The following is a 19346-nucleotide window of genomic DNA, read 5'->3' on the forward strand; positions in this document are numbered from 1 at the left end:
AACAGGCAAATACCCTAAATGTGCCCTGCTTCATATGTATGGGTCTCTTCTCACAGTTTCCTCTTTGGGATGCCCTTGCCATCTTCTTTACCTAACTTCTAATTAATCCTCGAAACTCAGAGCAGGTGTTGTGCCTTCCAAAATTACCTCCTTTCTACTGTCTCCAGATAGTTACCTTGATCACAGCTGTAAGTGCTACTTATATTTATTAATATATTATGTATTAGTCCATTAACCTATCTCTATCATGAGCTTATGAATCAGAGTAGCCCAGTAGCTGCCCTAAAAAGCATACACATAAATGAATAATTCATTCAAGTCTATTGTTGAAATTCACATACCAAGTATGTGGCAGTTATTACATCAGATTTTCATGTATATTTTCTCCTAAGGAACTGAAATCATTAAAAAAAAAAAAATGAAGTTCAAGTAAGGAAGGAAACACCATTTCATATCAGGAAGTGATCAGTTCCTCAAAATTGTGTTTTTAAAATAAGCTTACTCTCCCTATGTCTACAGTGTAATTGATACTATTTTAAATATCAGGTTTGAAAATCTAAGTGTTTCATCCATACTGTCCACAAGAAATTCATCTTCCAAGCTCTAGGTTTCTCTTTCCTAGGGTTCAGAATCCTTCCCCACGCAGGCAGACCTAGCATGCCTGGGAGGAGAACAAAAGACAAAAGCTTCTGGTCCTGGGACGAACTACTGCTGTTGGAGCCCCGTCGTGGACACCTGGTAAGCCCCACAGCTGGGGAGAGAGCGGGCAGTGAAATAACTGGGAGATCCAGGTCAAATAGAAGGAGCATAAATGTTTCAGGAAGCAAGAGAAAAGGCTTCTTTTTCTTTATAAAAATTATTTATTTACTTGGTTGTGTTGGGTCTTAGTTGCCACATGCAGGGTCTTTGATCTTCATTGCGGCATGCTGGATCTTTAGCTGTGGCATGTGGGATCTAGTTTCTGGACCAAGGATTGAACCTGGGCCCCCTGCACTGGGAGCTCAGAGTCTTAGCTACTGGACCATCAGGGAAGTCCTGGGAAGAGACAAGGTTTCTGACATGGGCAGCATCAAACACATGAGTGCAGGTCAAAGAGAAGAACAAGATCTACCAGAGTAAAGGTTGTCTTACCTCAAATTCCTCCTCACTGGGCTTTAGTTTCTTCAAAACTGTGAGACTCAAGTGAGAAAGAAGATGGTTTTTTAAAAAAAAAAAACAAGAGCTATGAAATCTTAAAAGGCAGAGTAAAAATCTGAATGGTTATGAGCAATAATTTCTCTCTTATTGTTTCTACTGCTACGATCTATTTTCTCTCTCCTTGCACAGAAAAGATGGGGCCACATCTTCTTGGATGTTCTTCTCTCCTCTTATTGCTGCTGGGAATGTGGTGGTCAGTGTGTCCACTTTGTGCTGTGCCAAAAGGTCTCACCAAGGCTCGCTGGTTTGAAATTCAGCACATACAGCCAAGGCTTCTCCAATGCAACAAGGCAATGAGTGGTGTCAATAACTACACTCAGCACTGTAAACCTGAAAACACCTTTCTGCACAACTTCTTCCAGGATGTGACTGCTGTCTGTGATTTGCCCAACATCATCTGTAAGAATGGCCGGCACAACTGTCACCAGAGTCCAAAGCCTGTCAACCTGACTCAGTGCAGTCTCATTGCGGGAAGGTATCCTGACTGCCGCTACCATGACGACGCCCAATACAAGTTCTTCATTGTCGCCTGTGACCCTCCTCAGAAGACCGACCCCCCTTATCATTTGGTTCCTGTACACTTAGATAAGGTTGTTTAAAGATCACTTTGCTTCTCGCTCAGCACAAATTCTCTTATGATCTCCTCTGATTTTCTTCTCTTTTATTGATTTTCCTGGTTCCCATAGAAGGAAAAAGGAGAGTATTGGAAAAATTAGAGTGATGAGGATACCAGACCAGAGTTGGAACAACAAGAAAAGTCAGATTCTTTTCTGCTTTGGAGCTCTGTGTTTTGAAGGAAGTTAGGGTAAAGGAGAGTTCAGACCTCCATATTTGTAACCTTAGGAATTTGGCCAACGTTTGCTGTATTGTGTTCAGAGCAATAAAACCATTTTTGGTTGCATTATAATGAGTGTGTGTATAAGTATGTTTGAGATCCCTTTCACTTTGCCAGCCTGGAACTATCTAGGCCTGCATTTGTCAACATTCTAAGAACTACTTTGGCTCTAGGCAAACTTTGAGGTTATTTAGCAACCTGGGGCCTCTGCCACGTCCCTCTTCCTTGTGTTTCTGGGATTAAAGAGCAAGAAAATTCAACATGCCTTCAAACTCTGCCCATAGCTTTACATATTTCCCCTGAAAAAATTGTCTGTGTTTGTTGGAGGTGGCACTGATACAGAGTGCTAACGGCATTTCATACACAGGTTCTAACACTGGTGACTGAGGCACCCTAGATCTTCACTATTTATTTCTATATTTAACCAGATAATGTTTTAAATATAAATAGTTGAAGGGGCCTTCCCTGGTGGTACAGAGGATACGGGTTCAATCCCTGGTTCGGGAAGATTCCACATGCCGAAGAGCAACTCACCCCATGCACCCCAACTACGGAAGCCCCTGTGCCTAGAGCCTGTGCTACTAAACCAGAGAAGCCCCTGCACCGGGAAACCCGCTCCCCGCAACAAGGAGTAGCCCCCACTCACCGCAGCTAGAAAAAGCTGGTGAGCAACAATAAAGACCCAGCTTAACCAAAAATAATAATAATAAAACAATAATAGTGATAATAATCCACAGTAACCTTAGAGTCAAGTCTCCCATTCTCTACTAGAATGAACAAAGAGAAAGTATCGATCACGGAGGAGGGGTAGTGCGAGGGGGGGAAGCACTGGGAAACTAAAAACATGTTTGTTCTACCCATTGGGGTTTTGGAACAGATTTTTTTTTTTTTTAATCATATACATCTTTGTTTACTGTAACAAGAGTTTTAATCAGCCTAAGGGAGTTGTGCAAAAGCTCAAAGTGCAAAATACTGACGAGACAGCCCTTGGAAAGAAAGAACCTGACATGATGGTCCTGTACTCTGTTCATTGAAGGACTCAGTTAAGGTGTGGATGACTGATCTGTTTCAGGCCAGAAGACTATTGGCTGCTGGAATTGAAGGGAAATTTACCACAGAGAGAGGCAGGAGAAAATCAGCCTGTCGAAAGAGGCAGAAGACACTGTGGTTCTGTCGGTACAGGTAAGACTGCAGGAGCAAGGAGTGTGCTGGGAGGCATTTTACCTGTCCACCAAGAATGCAGAATTCCTGGAGCTTGTTTGGTTTGAAGAATCTTCTGAAAATTAACACTATCCTTCTCAGAAGTTAAAGCATCTGCGTCTAATGCGGCAGACTTGGGTTCGATCCCTGGGTCAGGAAGATCCCCTGGAAAAGGAAATGGCAACCCACTCCAGTATTCTTGCCTGGAGAATCCCATGGACGGAGGAGCCTGGTGGGCCACAGTCCACGGGGATGCAAAGGGTCGGACACCACTGAGCGACTTCACTAACACTTTTCTTAGAAGAATCACTAAATATGGTCATTTCTGTCATGATGCAGATTCCATCCATCTTCACATGTTAGCACCTCAGTTTTCAGATTAATCTGCCTGGGTTAGTCTTCTGGAAGAGGTTTGTACCCCTTTATTTATGGGGTAGCAAGACTCCCCCACAGAAGGGAAACCTTTTTTTTTTTTTTTTTGGCCGCATCACCTGGCATGCGGGATCTTAGTTCCTAGACCAGGGATAGAATCCAGGCTCCTGCAGTGGAAGCCTGGAGTCTTAACTGATGACTGCCGGGGAGGTCCCCCACAAAGAGATCTCTGATTTGTCTCCCAACAACTGCTGTTTCTCCTTGACTCTGCCTGATGTCTCTAGGACAAGACTTGATCTCTTCCCTTTTGGGGTCCTGTTCAGAGCACTTCCCAACCCACCCCCACCCACACCTTCTGTTTCCCTGGCTGTGCAGGGCTGCACCCAGACCATCTCTTACCACCTATCACTTTATTCCCCAGATGGAGGCTCACATGGTCCCCTGGCCCAGAACCTGCAGGGAAGCAGTAGTCAGAGCTGGTGACTGTGCAGAATAGATGCAGCAAAACTCCAAGTGAATGTTCGAACCTCCACTAAAGTGTTCTCTCAGCTCTAGGAGGAGGGAAAAAGAGGAACTGCTGTTTTGGGAACAATAGAAGAACTTAAGAAAAATTCTATCTAAAGAAAACAAATCTAGAAACAAAGTTTCCTTTTTATTTCCTCCTCCATCCTCTCTGTAAGGAGTGAGATCCCTACTGCCACTGAATCAGGTATCCGCCCTTATCCCCCAGAGACCCCAGGGTTAAGCATTCATTTTACCTAAAAACACATGATCAATTCCACCATTTATAAATGTAGTACACATGACGACAGAACTGCTCAAACTGGTTGGCAGTAGGATCTTTCTCCAGTTCTATGACCTTGTCTAGAGCCAGATGCAAGCATAAACAGGAAGTCATATGAAATGATTAAGCGGTGACAAAAGCCGAGTCTAATCTTTTCAATGGATATAATAAAGGGTTGTCGAGAAGGGAGCAGGCTCGCAGCCAAGTGCACTGGGAACCTGTGAGAGCCCCCAGCAGCTCAGGCAGGGAAAGCTGCAACTCCACAGCTCTCAGTGAAGGAGGGAGACGGGGATTTCACCTTGAGGAGACTCCAGTAGCAGAAAGGGCAACGACAGGGAGGCCAGGACAGCCAGGGTTTGGTCTCAATCTGACCGTAACTAGCAGCCGCCAGGAGCAGGTCACTTAACCTTTCTAAGACTCAGGTTTCCCTCTGTAAAAGGCAGGGCTTTCTTTAGGTAGGGATGGCCAGTGGGTGGCACATATACACTCACCTCCGTGGAGCCTTTGGTAGAGACCACTGTTCCATCATATCACTGTTTAGGCATTTTTGTACACATTCTAGGCAGGCATTTCTAATTAGAGTTGGTCCACAAGCTGAAATCTACTTATTTGAAATCCTCCCCACATTTGGTGATCCCTGAGGTCCTTTCTAGCTTCTGAATGAAGGATTCCAAGTTTGCAAGTAAGAGACGACCATATTTTTGATTTAGTAATAGCTCCCTCAAAAAAAGGAAAATGGAAATCTTAGGTCATAATTTCATAGTCTTCCTCTGCTCCTGAGGCCAAACAGGGTCTCCCCCTGGGTCACATGATCTTTCCTTCTGTGCCAGAGATTTTTATATGTGAGCTTTACCCTCTGTCAACTCACCCAGCATGACAGTGTCCCAGACTATAGATCCTAAAATCACCCACACGTTTATACTGGGTGTCAAGGAACCTACAAGGAGAGGAATTATCTCAGGGCAGTAAAAACCAAAAGTCAGAAGAGGTGGCATATAAGGATTCCATTCCCCTCTCACCACAGATAACCAGATTCACGCTTCTCACCCCTGGCAAGAGAGCAATCACACAAACAATACCCAGGTAAGGACAGCATCAGGAGTTCAGGTGGTTGCAAGTATGTTTTATTGAAAGAAGCAGTGATTTGGTTAACACGGGTCCCATCTCACAACCCACTCCTCACCCCCCAAACCACCAGGGGCAAGACTCAGGCCAGGGGAGCAAGTGTGGGTTGGATAGAAGACTTAACTAGCTTGAGTTATTACCCTCATGGCAGGGAATCCTGTGTGTGTGTTTCTGGTAAGGTGCACAGAGATAAGAGCCCTAACTAACTTGAGCTATTGCCCCCAGGGCAAGGAAACCCGAGGGGAGAGGCGGTGCCTTTGTGATGAAGTGGCGCATCTTGCTGCTCTGGCCTCAGGTGGAGACCTACACTGAAGCATCAAAGTGGACTGGCACGTATGGGTTCCCCTCACAAGCCACAATGATGTGTTTCTCTGCCTGGGTGGTCTTGTAGGCACAGTTGGGGTACTTGGAGCTGCCGGTCTCACGGCAGTCTGTGATGCTCATGGTGGAGTAGCTCTGGTAGCAATTGGTCTGCCCATTCTTGCAGGCAACATTTTTCTGGGAGCACACGGCCTGGACATCGGCCAGGGACTCGTGCACAAAGGTGTTCACTGGCTTGCATCGATTTTGGGTCAGGTTCCGGCTCTTCATCATCTGGTTGCAGTAGTTGGAGCTGCTGGCAGAGGAAGTGCTGGAATCCATGTGCTGCCGCTCAAACTTGGCGGCTGCAGATTCCTTGCCCAGGGAAGGCCGGACCCGCAGCAGCAGCAGCACCAGGACCAGCAGTGACAACAGGACCAGGGACTTCGGAGCCATGATGACCGCACTCCCCTGGAGAAACCTGCCAGGGAAAAAGGGCAGAGGAGGAAAAGCATCGCCTTAGAAAGAGAACCCCAGCTCCCACCTGCAGCCTCTCTGGCTTACAGTCTCCCTGCCGGTCAACCAGAAAGATGTCCCTGTTCCTAAGAGCTTTTCTAGGTAAGGAGACACTCACATATACTCTTCCCCAAAACATTTGACTCCCACTCCCTACAGAGGGGTCGTCCTCCCCTCTGGGTGGTGACCCCTAAAATGTTCTAAAATCCTAGCAGTCCTGTCTTCGAATACAGAAAGTCTTTTGATATGAAATATATTTGGAAAATAAAATACTTTTGTACCCAGCACTCATGCAGCTCTTTAGGGGATCCTTTTGAACAAACCACTAAATAAATAAGTCAGATTTTGAATAAGCCAAGTTGTACCCCCAAAATAACCATCAGTATTCATCCGGACCACAGTTGACAGAGTCCTGTTGTCCTCCAGCACAAGGGAAACTCAGTCCCTGTCCTGTGTCTGACCCCACACCATGAAGGACACCATTATATTCCTATGAGAGAGTCAAGCCCCCCCCAACCTGGAGGCTTCTCCTTCTCCAACCCCGTGGGCTCTCTGCAGTTGCATGCTCCATTCCTGACCCCAACTCTGCTCCCTGCCCCTGTCTGCCTAGCACGATTCTCAGGCTAGTCTCACTCACCCTGGATCCTCCCTCTCAAACCCTCAAGCAGAAGCAGCTCCTGAGACCACTTCTTCGGCTGCTTACCTGGGTGTGTAGTTTGATGTCTGAGAGTGAGAAGGCAGTTTCTGCAATCCTTCTCTTTCAGAGGTGTGGACCTTATACCAGGGAAAGGAGGCTTGGCTTCCAAGAAGGGTGGGAGGAGCATCTTGGTCTCATTCCACAGGAAACAAGGTCGTGTGAGGAAAGGTTGGGGAATTCCCCGGGGCACCTGGCCCAGTAGTAAGCCATCCGCCTGCCTATCAGCAGACTCCAGTTCTATCCCTGAGGTGAGAAGATCCTTTGGAGAAGGAAATACCAACTCACTCCAGATCTTGCCTAGGAAATTCCATTGACAGAGAAGCCTGGGAGGCTACAGTCCAGACACAATGGAGCATGCACGCACACCCTCTTTGGGGGGATGCTGGGGATAGTGAGCCTTTGCCGATAAGAACTTTTCTCTCTATAAAGCAGCAGAGAAAGCCACGATAGCACTGATGCTCAAACTCCAACCAAGTCCATATTCCACACTAAATAGCCCATGCATGTGTGCTAAGTCGCTTCTGTTGTATCTGACTCTGTGACCCTGATGGCTCAGTTGGTAAAGAATCCGCCTGCAGTGCAAGAGACCCCGGTTCAATTCCTGGGTCAGGAAGATCCTCTGGAGAAGGGATAGGCTACCCACTCCAGTATTCTTGGGCTTCCCTTGTGGCTCAGCTGGTAAAGAATCCACCCGCAATGCGGGAGACCTGGGTTGGGAAGATACCTGGAAAAGGGAAAGGCTATCCACTCCAGTATTCTTGCCTGGAGAATTCCAAGGTCACAGAGTCGAACATGAACTGAATGACTTTCACTTCACTTTTCACTTTGCAACCCTATGGGCTATAGCCTGCCAGGCTCCTCTGTCCATGGGATTCTCCAGGCTAGAATACTAGAATGGGTTGCCATGCCCTCCTCCAGGGTATATTCCCAACCCAGGGATCAAACTCATGTCTCATATCTCCTGCACTGGCAGTTGGGTTCTTTTACTACTAGCACCACCTGGGAAGCATGAGGAGGTTAGCAGAAGTCACATAACAAGTAATCATGGGAAGGGGAAGGCATGGGATGTCTTCTCTCTCCCCAGGAATCCTGAAGCCCTTTGGCCAGAATTTCATGACTCCCATCAGCATCTGCAGGGGGAAGGGAGTGGCGAGAGGAAGGAGTGGCGAGAGGAAGGGGTGGCGAGGAGGTGAGAGGTGTCCAGCTGCCCCTAGCTGGAAGGCTCCCTAGATCTGGACAAATGACAGTACCCAAACACAGAGGAGGAAAAGGAAGCCTCTGTGTGACCTCACCCAGTTCTGGCCTCTTTGACATTCCTGGGCCATTGAAAGAGAGTGTGTGACTGTTCTTATTTACAGTGATCTCTCCTCCGATAGGCCAGAGTGGAGGAAAGGAATTTGAGATAAGCCAAATGCAAAATCCCCTTTAGAGAAGAAACAGAGAACATTATATTTCTTAGCAGTAGAATTTCCTCCCAGAAAGAGACCTGTATTTGCTGAGAGACAATTTTGTTTTTATTTCTTTACTTTTGAAGTATGGACTTCCCTGGTGGCTCAGATGATAAAGTGTCTGCCTACAATGCAGGAGACCCAGGTTCAATCCCTGGGTCAGGAAGATCTCCTGGAGAAGGAAATGGCAACCCATTCCAGTATTCTTGCCTGGAAAATCCCATGGATGGAGGAGTCTGGTAGACTATAGTCCATGGGGTCGCAAAGAGTCAGACACCACTGAGTGACTTCACTTTTTACTCACATTAAAGTATAGTTGATTTACAATATTGTGTTAGCTTTAGGTGTACAGCAAAGCGACTCAGATATATATACACATATACAGTTATTACTTTTTTGTGGAGGATAATTTTACTCCTTCTGGAGCACGAATTATCAAAATATCTCTAGGTTCTAGGTTTACACTGTCTCGGTCTGTAACCAAGAAGGGTTAATTTTGACTCCATACTGGACTGGATCTGTTTCTGTAACTTTAATCCTTGTTGTTTTTTTTGCTGCTTTTGTTATTATAGCATACATAAAGGCCTGCCTCAGAGAATCCTGCCCACCCCCACACCCTTAAACTAAAGTGAAGTCGCTCAGTCATTTCCGACTCTTTGTGACCCCATGGACTGTAGTCTACCAGGCTCCTCCATCCATGGGATTTTCCAGGCAAGAATACTGGAGTGGGTTGCCATTTCCTTCTCCAGGAGATCCTCCCAACCTAGGGATTGAACCTAGGTCTCTCGCACTGTAGGCAGATGCTTTACTGTCTGAGCCACCAGGGAAGTCATACCCTTAAAGTGCCTTTGTTTAGCTCACAGGAAGATAACCTGGACCTGCCCACCTGTGAAGGACTGTGACATTCTTAAGTTCCTTGTGTAGACAATGGTGCCACTTGCCTGCTGCTTGCCTGGGGTGGCTCAGAAATTCATATCTGGGGGAGAAGGGGTGGCCGGAATTGCACATACCTGTGGCATCCTTGCTTATTGATATGGCAGGAGATATTCCATTTCACACCACCTGTGAAAAGGCTGTGTCTCTGGGTTAAGTCACTTCAGTCATGTCAAATTCTTTATGACCTATGGACTGTAGCCCACCAGGCTCCTCTGTCCATGGGATTCTCCAGGCAAGAATACTGGAGTGGGTTGCCATGCCTTTGTCCCGGGGATCTTCCCAACCCAGGGATTGAACCTGTGTCTCTTATGTCTCTTGCACTGGCAGGTGGGTTCTTTAACACTAGTGTCTGTAAGGAAGAGAAACTTGCATATCCCCATCTGGGACTTGCCATTCTAGATGGTATTTGCAAGAAATAAATGGTCTTTCTACTTTAGCTTCCCTGGTGGCTCAGACAGTAAAGAATCTTCCAGCAATGTGGGAGACCCAGGTTCCATCCCTGTGTAGGGAAGATCCCCTGGAGAAGGGAATAGCAACCCACTCCAGTATTCTTGCCAAGAAAATTCCACAGACAGAAGAGCCTTGTGGGCTATAGTTTATGGGGTCACAAAGAGTCAGACATGACTGAGCAACTAACACTTTCACTTTCAACTTTGTTTCCTCACCTCACCCCCCATCTCGGATCCATAAAAGAACCTGGCATCCAGGCCCCAACAAAGTGGTTATTTTGAGATGTTAGTCTGCCATCTTCTTGGTCAGCTGACTATCCAAATAAAGTTGTTAGGTAGTTAGAATAGGAAATAGGAGTCAAAAATGGTGGTGGCTAAAAGATAAAGAAAGGGATAAGCCCATAAAAATGAAACAAAAGAAAACCTGCGGACTGGAGTGAGAACTGGTGAAACAAACACACCCCCTTCTTGGCCAGCCCAATTTACATGGGGCAGGCTCAGCAGGGAGGAGACAAATGAATGAAAGGAGGAAGCCAAGACAGATTGAGGCCTCTCCTTTGGGGTCTGCCTGCCCTCACACCTTGAGGGTGTACTGTCCTTTGCTTGCTGAATAAAACTAAGCTGTAACCGAGCTGTAACACTGGTCTGTCATTTCAAATCTTTGCTGCGGTGAGACATAACCAAGGAAATTACACACTCCCCTAACAAAGTTGTATTCTGTGTCTCAACACCTAGTCTCTCAGATTTATTGTCCTATCATATGGTGAACAAAGCGAGCTTGGACTCAGTAACAAGTCCAAATCCTGGTTTATCACCTTAAGCACTGGGAAAGTTTTCTCATCTCTAAAATGGGGTGATAATAACATATTTCTCTTAGACTTATTTTTAAGACAAAATAAGGTAAGAAGCAGTGTTCCCTGATAGCTCAGTGGTAAAGAACCTGCCTGCAATGCAGGAGACATAGTAGACACATGTTCAGTCCCTGGATCAGGAAGATCCCTAGGGGAGGAAATGGCAACCCACTTCAGTATTCTTGCCTGGGAAATCCCATGGACAGAGGAGCCTGGCGGGCTACAGTCTGTAGAGTCACAAAGAGTCAGACAAGATCGTGCTACTGAGTACACAGGCCAGGTAAGATGCAGACAGTGCTTAGAAAGCCTGTTATTATTCACAGAGAGTGGGGTTAAAACCTCCCACAAGGAATCTGTTTAAATAAAACTAGGTGATCTTGAAATTGCTTTCTACAGGGGGTGGAGTCAATAACTGCCTGGCTTTTGCTTTGCTAAAATCCAGAGCTGAAAACAGCAGGAAGTTTCAAATCCATGGGGAGGGAAAGGTAGGAGGAAGAGAGAGGAGAGGAAACTTGATGGAAAGGACAGAATTTTTTTTTTAAGAGATTTTAAAGAAAATAAATAAATAAATAAACAGTTCTTTACTACCCTGGGCCTTCATCGCTGTGTGAGGGCTTGCTCTAGTTGCAGTAAGTGGGGCGACTCTTCGTTGCAGTGCATGGGTTCCTCATTTCAGTGGCTTCTCTTGTGATGGAGCACAGGCTCTGTGCATGGTCTTCAGAAGTAGTGGCTTAGGGGCCTAGTTGCTCACAGACATGTGTGCTCTTCCCGGCCCAGGGATTGAACTCATGTCCTCTGCACTGGCAGTCGAATTCTTAACCCCTGGACCACCAGAATTCTTTAAGGGAGAAATTTTAAATTGTTTTGCCACATGAAATCCAAGAAATCTTTGGTAAAGTAAACCTTCTTTTCTAATGTGTTTAAATTTGGAAGGGGAAGTAGGGCCAAAGAAGATGTGGTAAAGTGTGAGCTTTTAGTTTCCTGTTCCGTAATTCACTCACCACCCAGGTTTTGTTTGTCTCTTAGTCTTTAGATTGTACTCATACCATCTTGAGGGGTATTGGAAGGAAAACTTTTCCTATACTCATTTATGTACAGTTAAGAACGCTGTGAATTAACTGACAAAATGACTTAAGATTAACAGAAGGAGAAATGACAAAGTTTATGCATATGCATATGGAAGAACATAGAAGTGGCTCCCTGAAGTGCTAGGGAAAAGGTTAATACTTTACATCAGCTTAATGGGGCAGAGGGGAGCAAATAGGGACTCTACAGGAAATAAATGGATTTTTAAAAGGAACGATAAATGAGCTTTTATGGGAATAAATGGGACGGGAAATAATTCGTTTTAATGTTTGTCTAATGCAAGTGTGAGTGATCTGTTTTCTTCCTGGGTGTAATTCCCCGCTAAAGGGATGTATAGCAGCTTTACTATCAGAAGATTCTGCCTTTATTCAGAAAGGGAAGCTCAGAAAAAGCTTCTTTCTGCATCTGCTGGGTCTCAAATATCTTCAGTTTAAAATAACCTTCATATCAACTCTACAGATCTTCAATGGTTACTCACAATAACCAATTTAGAATTTGCTCATTCACTCATTCAACCTCAATGAAGTACAGAAATAAGTTACAGGGCCTGCCCTAAAGGTGCCCAACAGGATGCTTTGTATTTGCCAGGGGAGTCCCACTAAGGTGTTGGGCATAGCTGCATGAAAAGTCATTCTTGTTTCACTTTTCCAGTGCAAGAAGAATTTCAGGGAGTTGGTCCAACAAGAAGATTTCAGAATTGCAGAAATATGAACAGGCTTTCAGTGACCCAAATAAGGTTCTTCAATAGTCTACCCCCTAGGCATCCCAAAGTAAGATTTCATTTTGCCTGTTTGTGTATGGCAATCTGGACAAACCCTTGGATTTTTTTTTTAATTTGTTTGTTTGTTTTTGTTTTTGTTTTGTTTTGTTCTTTGGCTATGTGGAGTTACTTGTGGTATCCCAGTTCCTTGACTAGGGATTGAACCTGGGCCCCTGCATTGAAAATACCAAGGGAATTCCCACCCTTAAGCTTTTAATTAAGTTATAGAAACCATCAAAAACCATTAATAGAGCTGCCAGGCTTGTGCTTGTGCTTAGTCACTCCATTGGGTCTGACTCTTTGTAACCCCATGGACTGTAACTCACCAGGCTCCTCTGTCCATGGGGATTCTCCAGGCGAGAATACTGGAGTGGGTTGCCATGCCCTCCTCCAGGGGATCTGCCCAAACCAGGGATCAAACCCAGGTCTCCCAAATTGCAGGTGGATTCTTTACCATCTGATCTACCAGAGAAGTCTGGAGCTACTATATGACCCTGCAATCCCACCCCAGGGCATATATCCAGAGAAAAACATGATCCAAAAATATATATACACCCCAATGTTCACTGAAGCACTGTTTACAATAACCAAGACATGGAAGCAACCTAAATGCCCATCAACAGAGGAATGGATAAAGAAGATGTGGTATGTATACACAATGGAATATTTCTTAGTCATTAAAAATAATGAAATAATGCCATTTGTAGCAACACGGATGGACCTAGAGAGTGTCATACTGAGTTCAGTTCAGTTGCTCAGTCGTGTCCGACTCCTTTGCAACCCCATGAATCGCAGCACGCCAGGCCTCCCTGTCCATCACCATCTCCCGGAGTTCACTCAGACTCACGTCCATCGAGTTTGTGATGCCATCCAGCCATCTCATCCTCTGTCGTCCCCTTCTCCTCCTGCCCCCAATCTCTCCCAGCATCAGAGTCTTTTCCAATGAGTCAACTCTTCTCATGAGGTGGCCAAAGTACTGGAGTTTCAGCTTTAGAGTGTCATACTGAGTGAAGTAAGTCAAATGAAAAATACTGTATTGAATCTAAAAAGAAATGATACAAATGAATTTATTTACAAACAGAAAGATACAGACTTAGAGAAAAAACTTAGGGTTGCTGAGGGGAAGAGATAGAGAGTTTGGGCAGGTCATGAACACATGGCTATATTTAAAATGGGAAACCAACAAGGACTACTGTATAGCACATGGAACTCTGCACAGTGTTATGTGGCAGCCTGGATGGTAGGGGTTGGAGGAGAATGGATACATGTATATGTATGGCTGAGTCCCTTCACTGTTCACCTGCAAATATCACAACATTGTTAATCGGCTATACCCCAATACAAAAGAAAAAGTTCAAAAATAAATATATAAAAAGCCAGGTCATAACAGGTGAGACAGCTTCTGCCTGGCTTTCCCTCTCTGTTGTGGGACACCCACACTAGGACCCAATCATCACGTTGTGAGGAAGATGGTGCCATGTGGAGCCCTCGTATAAATATCCAGCCAGCAAGTCCAGCTAAGGTATTAGAATCCATTACTCTCACATCTCACATACTGTTCACCACTGAAGCACCCTGAATCCCACCACCCTTCTTCACTGACCAAAAGAAGGGGAGCCTCATGATCATCTTATCTCAGACGGAGAACTTTTTGGATCTCAGATTTCTAGACTCCTATTGATAACCCTGACCTAATTTTACTTGTTGATGGATCATATCTTAAAACTGAAACTGGAGGTTATCAAGCAGGATATGCTGTCATTAACCTACATACTTCAGGGGACGAAGACTTCCTCCTAGTGGAGGCAGTCACTACAGATGTGGTAAAAATAGCAAAAGAACTGAGCTAGATGGGCACCAGTCTGAGTAGCTGAAGTCTATCCTTTGTGGACAGATACTCCAAGGTAAAGATCCTGGTAGGAGGAAGGAGGAGCTGAGTCCTGCCCAGATAAGAGATAAAGAGACCGGGAACTTATGGTTGCTGGAGGGAAGGGATAATTAGGGAGTTTGGGATGGTCACGTATATACGTATATTTAAAATGGATAACCAACAAGGACCTACTGTATAGCACATGAAAATTTACTCAATATTATGTGGCAGCCTGAATGGGAGGTGGGATTAGGGGAGAATGGATACATGCATGGTTGGTGGTTTAGTCCCTAAGTCATGTCCAACTCTTTGCAACCACATGGACTGTAGTCTGCCAGGCTCCTTTGTCCATGGGATTCTCCAGGCAAGAATACTGGAGTAGGTTGCCATTTCCTTCTCCAGGGGATCTTCTCGACCCAGGAATTGAACCCAGGTCTCCTGCATTGCAGGCAGATTTTTTACCAACTGAGCTACAAGGGAAGCTTGGATACATGTATATATATGTGGCTGAATCCCTTCCCTGTTCATCTGAAACTATCACAACATTGTTAATAGGGTATATTCCATTTGTTGTTGTTCAGTTACTCAGTCGTGTCCAATGCTTTGCAGCCCCATGGACTGCAACACGCCAGGCTTCCCTATCCTTCACCATCTCCAGCAGTTTGCTCAAACTCATGTCCATTGAGTCAGTGATGCCATCCAACCATCTCTTCCTCTGTCGTCCCCATCTCCTCCTGCCTTCAATCTTTCCCAGCATCAAGCTCTTTTCCAATAAGTCGGCTCTTTGCATCAGGAGGCCAAAGTATTGGAGCGTCAGCATCAGTCCTTTCAATGAATATTCAGGACTGATCTCCTTTAGGATGAACTGGTTGGATCTCCTTGCAGTCCAAGGGACTCTCAAGAGTGTTTTCCAACACCACAGTTCAAAAGCGTCGGGTCTTCCATGCTCAATGTTCTTCACGGTCCAACTCTCATGTCCATACACGACTACTGAAAAAACTTTGACTATCTGTACATTTGTTGGCACAAAAGGAAAAAAAAGAGAGATAAAGAGATTGCATATGTCTCATTCTTGAGGTAAAGGAGAACTTTCCAACTGCACACGTGCAGAAAGGCTCCTCAGGGGCCAAAAAGAGGGCGTACCACTGCATAATAGGTGGTGTCAACCTTCCCACAGGCCTCTGTGCTGAAATCTGTCTTGGCTAAGAGATTTGCGCAAACAGGAGAGGACTCTGAATTTGTAACAGAGAGACTCAGAGCCAGGCAAAGCAAGATGATTGGCCGGAGGAAACCAGGAAGAAATACTCCCTGTAAGTGATTTAAACCACCACAAGGGTGAGACTGTCTCTCTGAGCCACCCCACCCCTATCCCACCCCACCGGTGTATATCTATTCACATGTACCTTTTTCCCTAATAAACACTTCACTGTTTCACTATCTTCCATCTCTTTGTTGAAATTCATTTCTATAAAGCAGATAAGCCAGGGACTTCTCACTATCTGCTGGCACTTGTAGTCTAATGATTAGGGTTCAGTGCTCTTACTGCTGAGGCCTGGTTTCAATCTTTGGTTGAGGATCTGAGATCTTGCTTCAAGCCACTGCTGGCCAAGGCCACCCAAGTTCAGAAACAGAATTAGAAGTAGAGCTTGAAGATGTGACTTCATTGCTGCATTTTTTTTTTTTTTCCAGAAACAGAATTAGAAGTAGAGCTTGAAGATGTGACTTCATTGCTGCATTTTCATAAGAAAATTTTAACGAACGAGTAGTTGCTTTCTGATGAGTGAGCAAAAGAAGTGGTTTCTTGAAGTGGAATCTACTCCTGGGGTAAATATTGTGAAGATTATTGAAATGACAACAAAGGATTTAGACTATAATACAAATATAGTTTCCCTGGTGGCTCAGATGGTAAAGAAACGCCCTGCAATCCAGTAGACCCAGGTTCAATCCCTGGGTTGAGAAGATCTCCTGGAGAAGGAAATGGCAACCCACTCCAGTATTCTTGCCTGGAGAATCCCATGGACAAAGGACCCTGGTGGGCTACAGTCCATGGGGTCACAAAGAATTGGACACAATTGAACGACTAACACACACACACACACACACACACACACACACCCCAACATAGTTGATAAAGCAGTGGTTTGAGAGGACTGACTCCAATTTTTAAAGAAATTCAACTGTGGGTAAAGTGCTATCAAACAACACTGCATGCTAGAGAAATTGTTCATGAAGGGAAGAGTCATTTTATGCTGCAAACTTCATTGTTGTCTTATTTTCAGAAATTGCTGAAGACCCATCAAACTTCAGCAGCCACCACCCTAGTCAGCTATCAAGGCAAGATCCTCCATCAGCAAAAATATTATGACTTGCTGAAGGCTCAAATGATGATTAGCAGCATCTTTTAGCAATAACGTATTTTTATTAAGGTATACACTTTTTTTTTTAGAAATAATGCTTCATACACTTAATAGACAACAGTACAGTATAAACATAACTTCTATATGTACTGGGAAACAAAAAAAAATCGTGTGACACTGTATTCCAATATTCATATTATTGGAATAATCTGGAAACAAAGCCATAATATCTTCAAGGTAAGCCAGTATATATTTTTTTGCTTGTGTTTTATCCACTTTTAAAATTTCGTTTTAGAAACAGAGTTCACTAAAACAATTTTTTTCTCTTAAATATAGCCAGTTCAAAGGATTCATTATCTGGTCATCAATGAATAAGATCTTCATCTTAAATAGCAACTCAAATCAATGCATTTCCATGGCTTACCAAAAGCATATGCCTCATCTCAAAATAGAGTATGCAGCCTTCACAAGACCCAGAAAATTCCCTCCTATAGTTAGTCTACGAAAGTAAAAGCCTTCAGTGCTACAGGCGGTAGCACCTGGTGTAGTGAAAATGGTGTCTCTAGTTTCCCAGGAGAATGTGAAATGCCTCCAGTGATAGACCCACTAATCTGTGATACCAGGTACTGGTGCTACTGGAATGGCATGTTCTGAACACTGAAAAAGCAACAAAAAGTAAGATGACAGAAACCCCTTATAGACTTGGACTCCTGAAAAATTCCCCTGAGAGCTGGCTATGGGGTTGACCCACGAAGTTGCACCCTGGTAAGTGTACTCTCTGGATGGTGGAGACCACAGAGAATATTCTTGTTGGTTACAAAGCCAAGCTCTCAGGATATAGAAAAAGACGAAAGGAAAAATCTCAGCTTGTCTTTACATAGGAGACCCACAGCAAAGTTTGTCCAAACAAATGCCAGTCTGATGAGAAACATTAACTTTCTAGTCTGTGAGGCCAGTTTGAACACCAGGCTATAGGGCTATGCCAGCGTCTGCCCCGTAGTTTTTCCTCCTTATGACAAAGACAAAGACAAACTGTGACCGTCTCTGAGAAGAAAAGGCTCAATGCCAGAGTCACTATGTCCAGGGAACTAATTCTGAAAGCACTTTTTCCAGGTAACTTAAATTTAGAAAGAGAGAAAAGGGACTCTCACTACTTCCCTTCCACTTAATCCTGCAGGCAGATATCCAGGAGGTTGCTGTGACAAGAAATCCCACTTTCTGCCAGCTTTTGTCAGATGTCCCAGGATCTCTCAGCTGCAGCAGCCTCCGGGGAAGAGGAGTCTGGGCAGTATCATGTTGATTGTGCCAGTTGCCAGGGATGGGAACATGTCCCTCCTACCTCTCTTGAGTTCTTTTGGCTGTTCTAATAAGTAGGTTAAATGCAGATTAACAGGAATAGGGGGACAGATTTACTATGTATATATAGAGGTCTCATAGAAGAAGGAGCTGATAAGTATCCACCTTGCAATGCAGGGGACACCAGTTCAGTTCCTCATCTGGAAGACCCCACATGCTTCCTGGCAATTGAGCCTGTGCCCTACCCGATGCTGAGAGAGAGTGAAGGCAAAAGGAGAAGGGGGCAGCAGAGGATGAGATGATTACATAGCATCACCAACTCAGTGGACATGAATTTGAGCAACCTTTGGGAGATAGTGAAGGACGGAGGAGCCTGATGCGCCACAGTCCATAGGGTTGCAAAGTGTCAGACTCGACTTAGCAAAAACCACAAGCTACAACTACTGAAGCCCTGTGCACCTAGAGCCCGTGTTCCGCAATAAGAGAAAGCACCACAATGAGATGCTCTAGCACTGCTACTAGAGAGTAGCCGCCCCACTCTCTCTGCAACTAGAGGAAGCCTGTGCATAGCAATTAAGACCCAACTCAGCCAAAAATAAACACGAATTAATTAATAATAAAAGAAGTAGGATCTACGAAGTGTCCAAGGCAGGTAGCTTTTATACTTTTGAGATTAAAAAAACACAATAAATTGGTGAGGAATGGACAGAGCTAAGAAACTTAGTTTTAGTAAAGAATCTAAACAGAGTTTGGGCTTGGGGCAGTTGGTTAGTAAAGAAATAACAAGGGTAGTTTTACAGCCTTCTCAGCCCTGGTTTCCTTATCTCGGGATAAAGATGTCTCTCTGCCTCCTAGACAGGGAGGAGACCTTTCGAATGGGATATTTATTTACTGCTTTCTGGGAAACAAAGAAGAAGATCAGTGTTTCTTTTTTGCACTGGCTGTTTCTTTGTAATTTTAATTCAAAATAATCAATATTTCACCTTGATCTATTCTGTGTCGGGCCTGCCCTGAGTCCCAACAGGGTCAATGTTACCTGTCAACAACAGAATTCTGGGAAAATTGTAAAGGTTGGACATGGTCATGAACCAAAGCCTCAAGTGCCCTTTGGATACCTTTAGATACTCACCTAACTTCTACACTTCATGGGATTTAAATGTTTTAGTTATTTTATGTAGATTTTCAGGATGAGTTATATCTAATAGCATTATATCTTTGCCAAAGGGGCTTCCCTGGTAGCTCAGCTGGTAAAGAATCTGCCTGCAAT

At 44.6% G+C, this 19346-nt stretch overlaps 2 protein-coding genes across 3 annotated transcripts; one reads left to right on the forward strand and one right to left on the reverse strand.

Annotated features, from left to right (window-relative positions):
- Nucleotides 1-451: 451 nt before the first annotated feature.
- Nucleotides 452-17927, forward strand: RNASE6 (ribonuclease A family member k6). 2 transcript variants are annotated; one of them, XR_005718765.1, is made up of 3 exons: nucleotides 452-738; nucleotides 1327-2002; nucleotides 17916-17927. XR_005718765.1 is itself a non-coding variant. In XM_040227087.1 (2 exons), exon 2 carries the CDS (start codon nucleotides 1332-1334, stop codon nucleotides 1794-1796), a length of 465 nt encoding a protein of 154 aa, XP_040083021.1. In that variant the 5' UTR covers nucleotides 464-738; nucleotides 1327-1331; the 3' UTR covers nucleotides 1797-1952. The 2 variants fall into 2 exon arrangements, 1 of the variants encoding a protein (XP_040083021.1); XM_040227087.1 differs by lacking the exon at nucleotides 17916-17927 and having other exon boundaries at nucleotides 464-738; nucleotides 1327-1952.
- Nucleotides 5493-7107, reverse strand: LOC120853345 (ribonuclease pancreatic). Its single transcript, XM_040227088.1, has 2 exons — nucleotides 7033-7107; nucleotides 5493-6294 (listed from the first exon to the last, which is right to left on the reverse strand). Exon 2 carries the CDS (start codon nucleotides 6267-6269, stop codon nucleotides 5817-5819), a length of 453 nt encoding a protein of 150 aa, XP_040083022.1. The 5' UTR covers nucleotides 6270-6294; nucleotides 7033-7107; the 3' UTR covers nucleotides 5493-5816.
- Nucleotides 17928-19346: the final 1419 nt, after the last annotated feature.

Source organism: Oryx dammah, unplaced genomic scaffold (genome assembly GCF_014754425.2).
Source record: "Oryx dammah isolate SB20612 unplaced genomic scaffold, SCBI_Odam_1.1 HiC_scaffold_26, whole genome shotgun sequence".
Classification (NCBI taxonomy): Eukaryota; Metazoa; Chordata; class Mammalia; order Artiodactyla; family Bovidae; genus Oryx; species Oryx dammah.

What these genes read in the sequence shown, in the direction of transcription:
- RNASE6 (XM_040227087.1), top strand. Translation starts at nt 1,332, where the DNA reads ATGGGGCCACATCTTCTTGGATGTTCTTCTCTCCTCTTATTGCTGCTG.
- LOC120853345 (XM_040227088.1), bottom strand. Translation starts at nt 6,269, where the DNA reads ATGGCTCCGAAGTCCCTGGTCCTGTTGTCACTGCTGGTCCTGGTGCTG.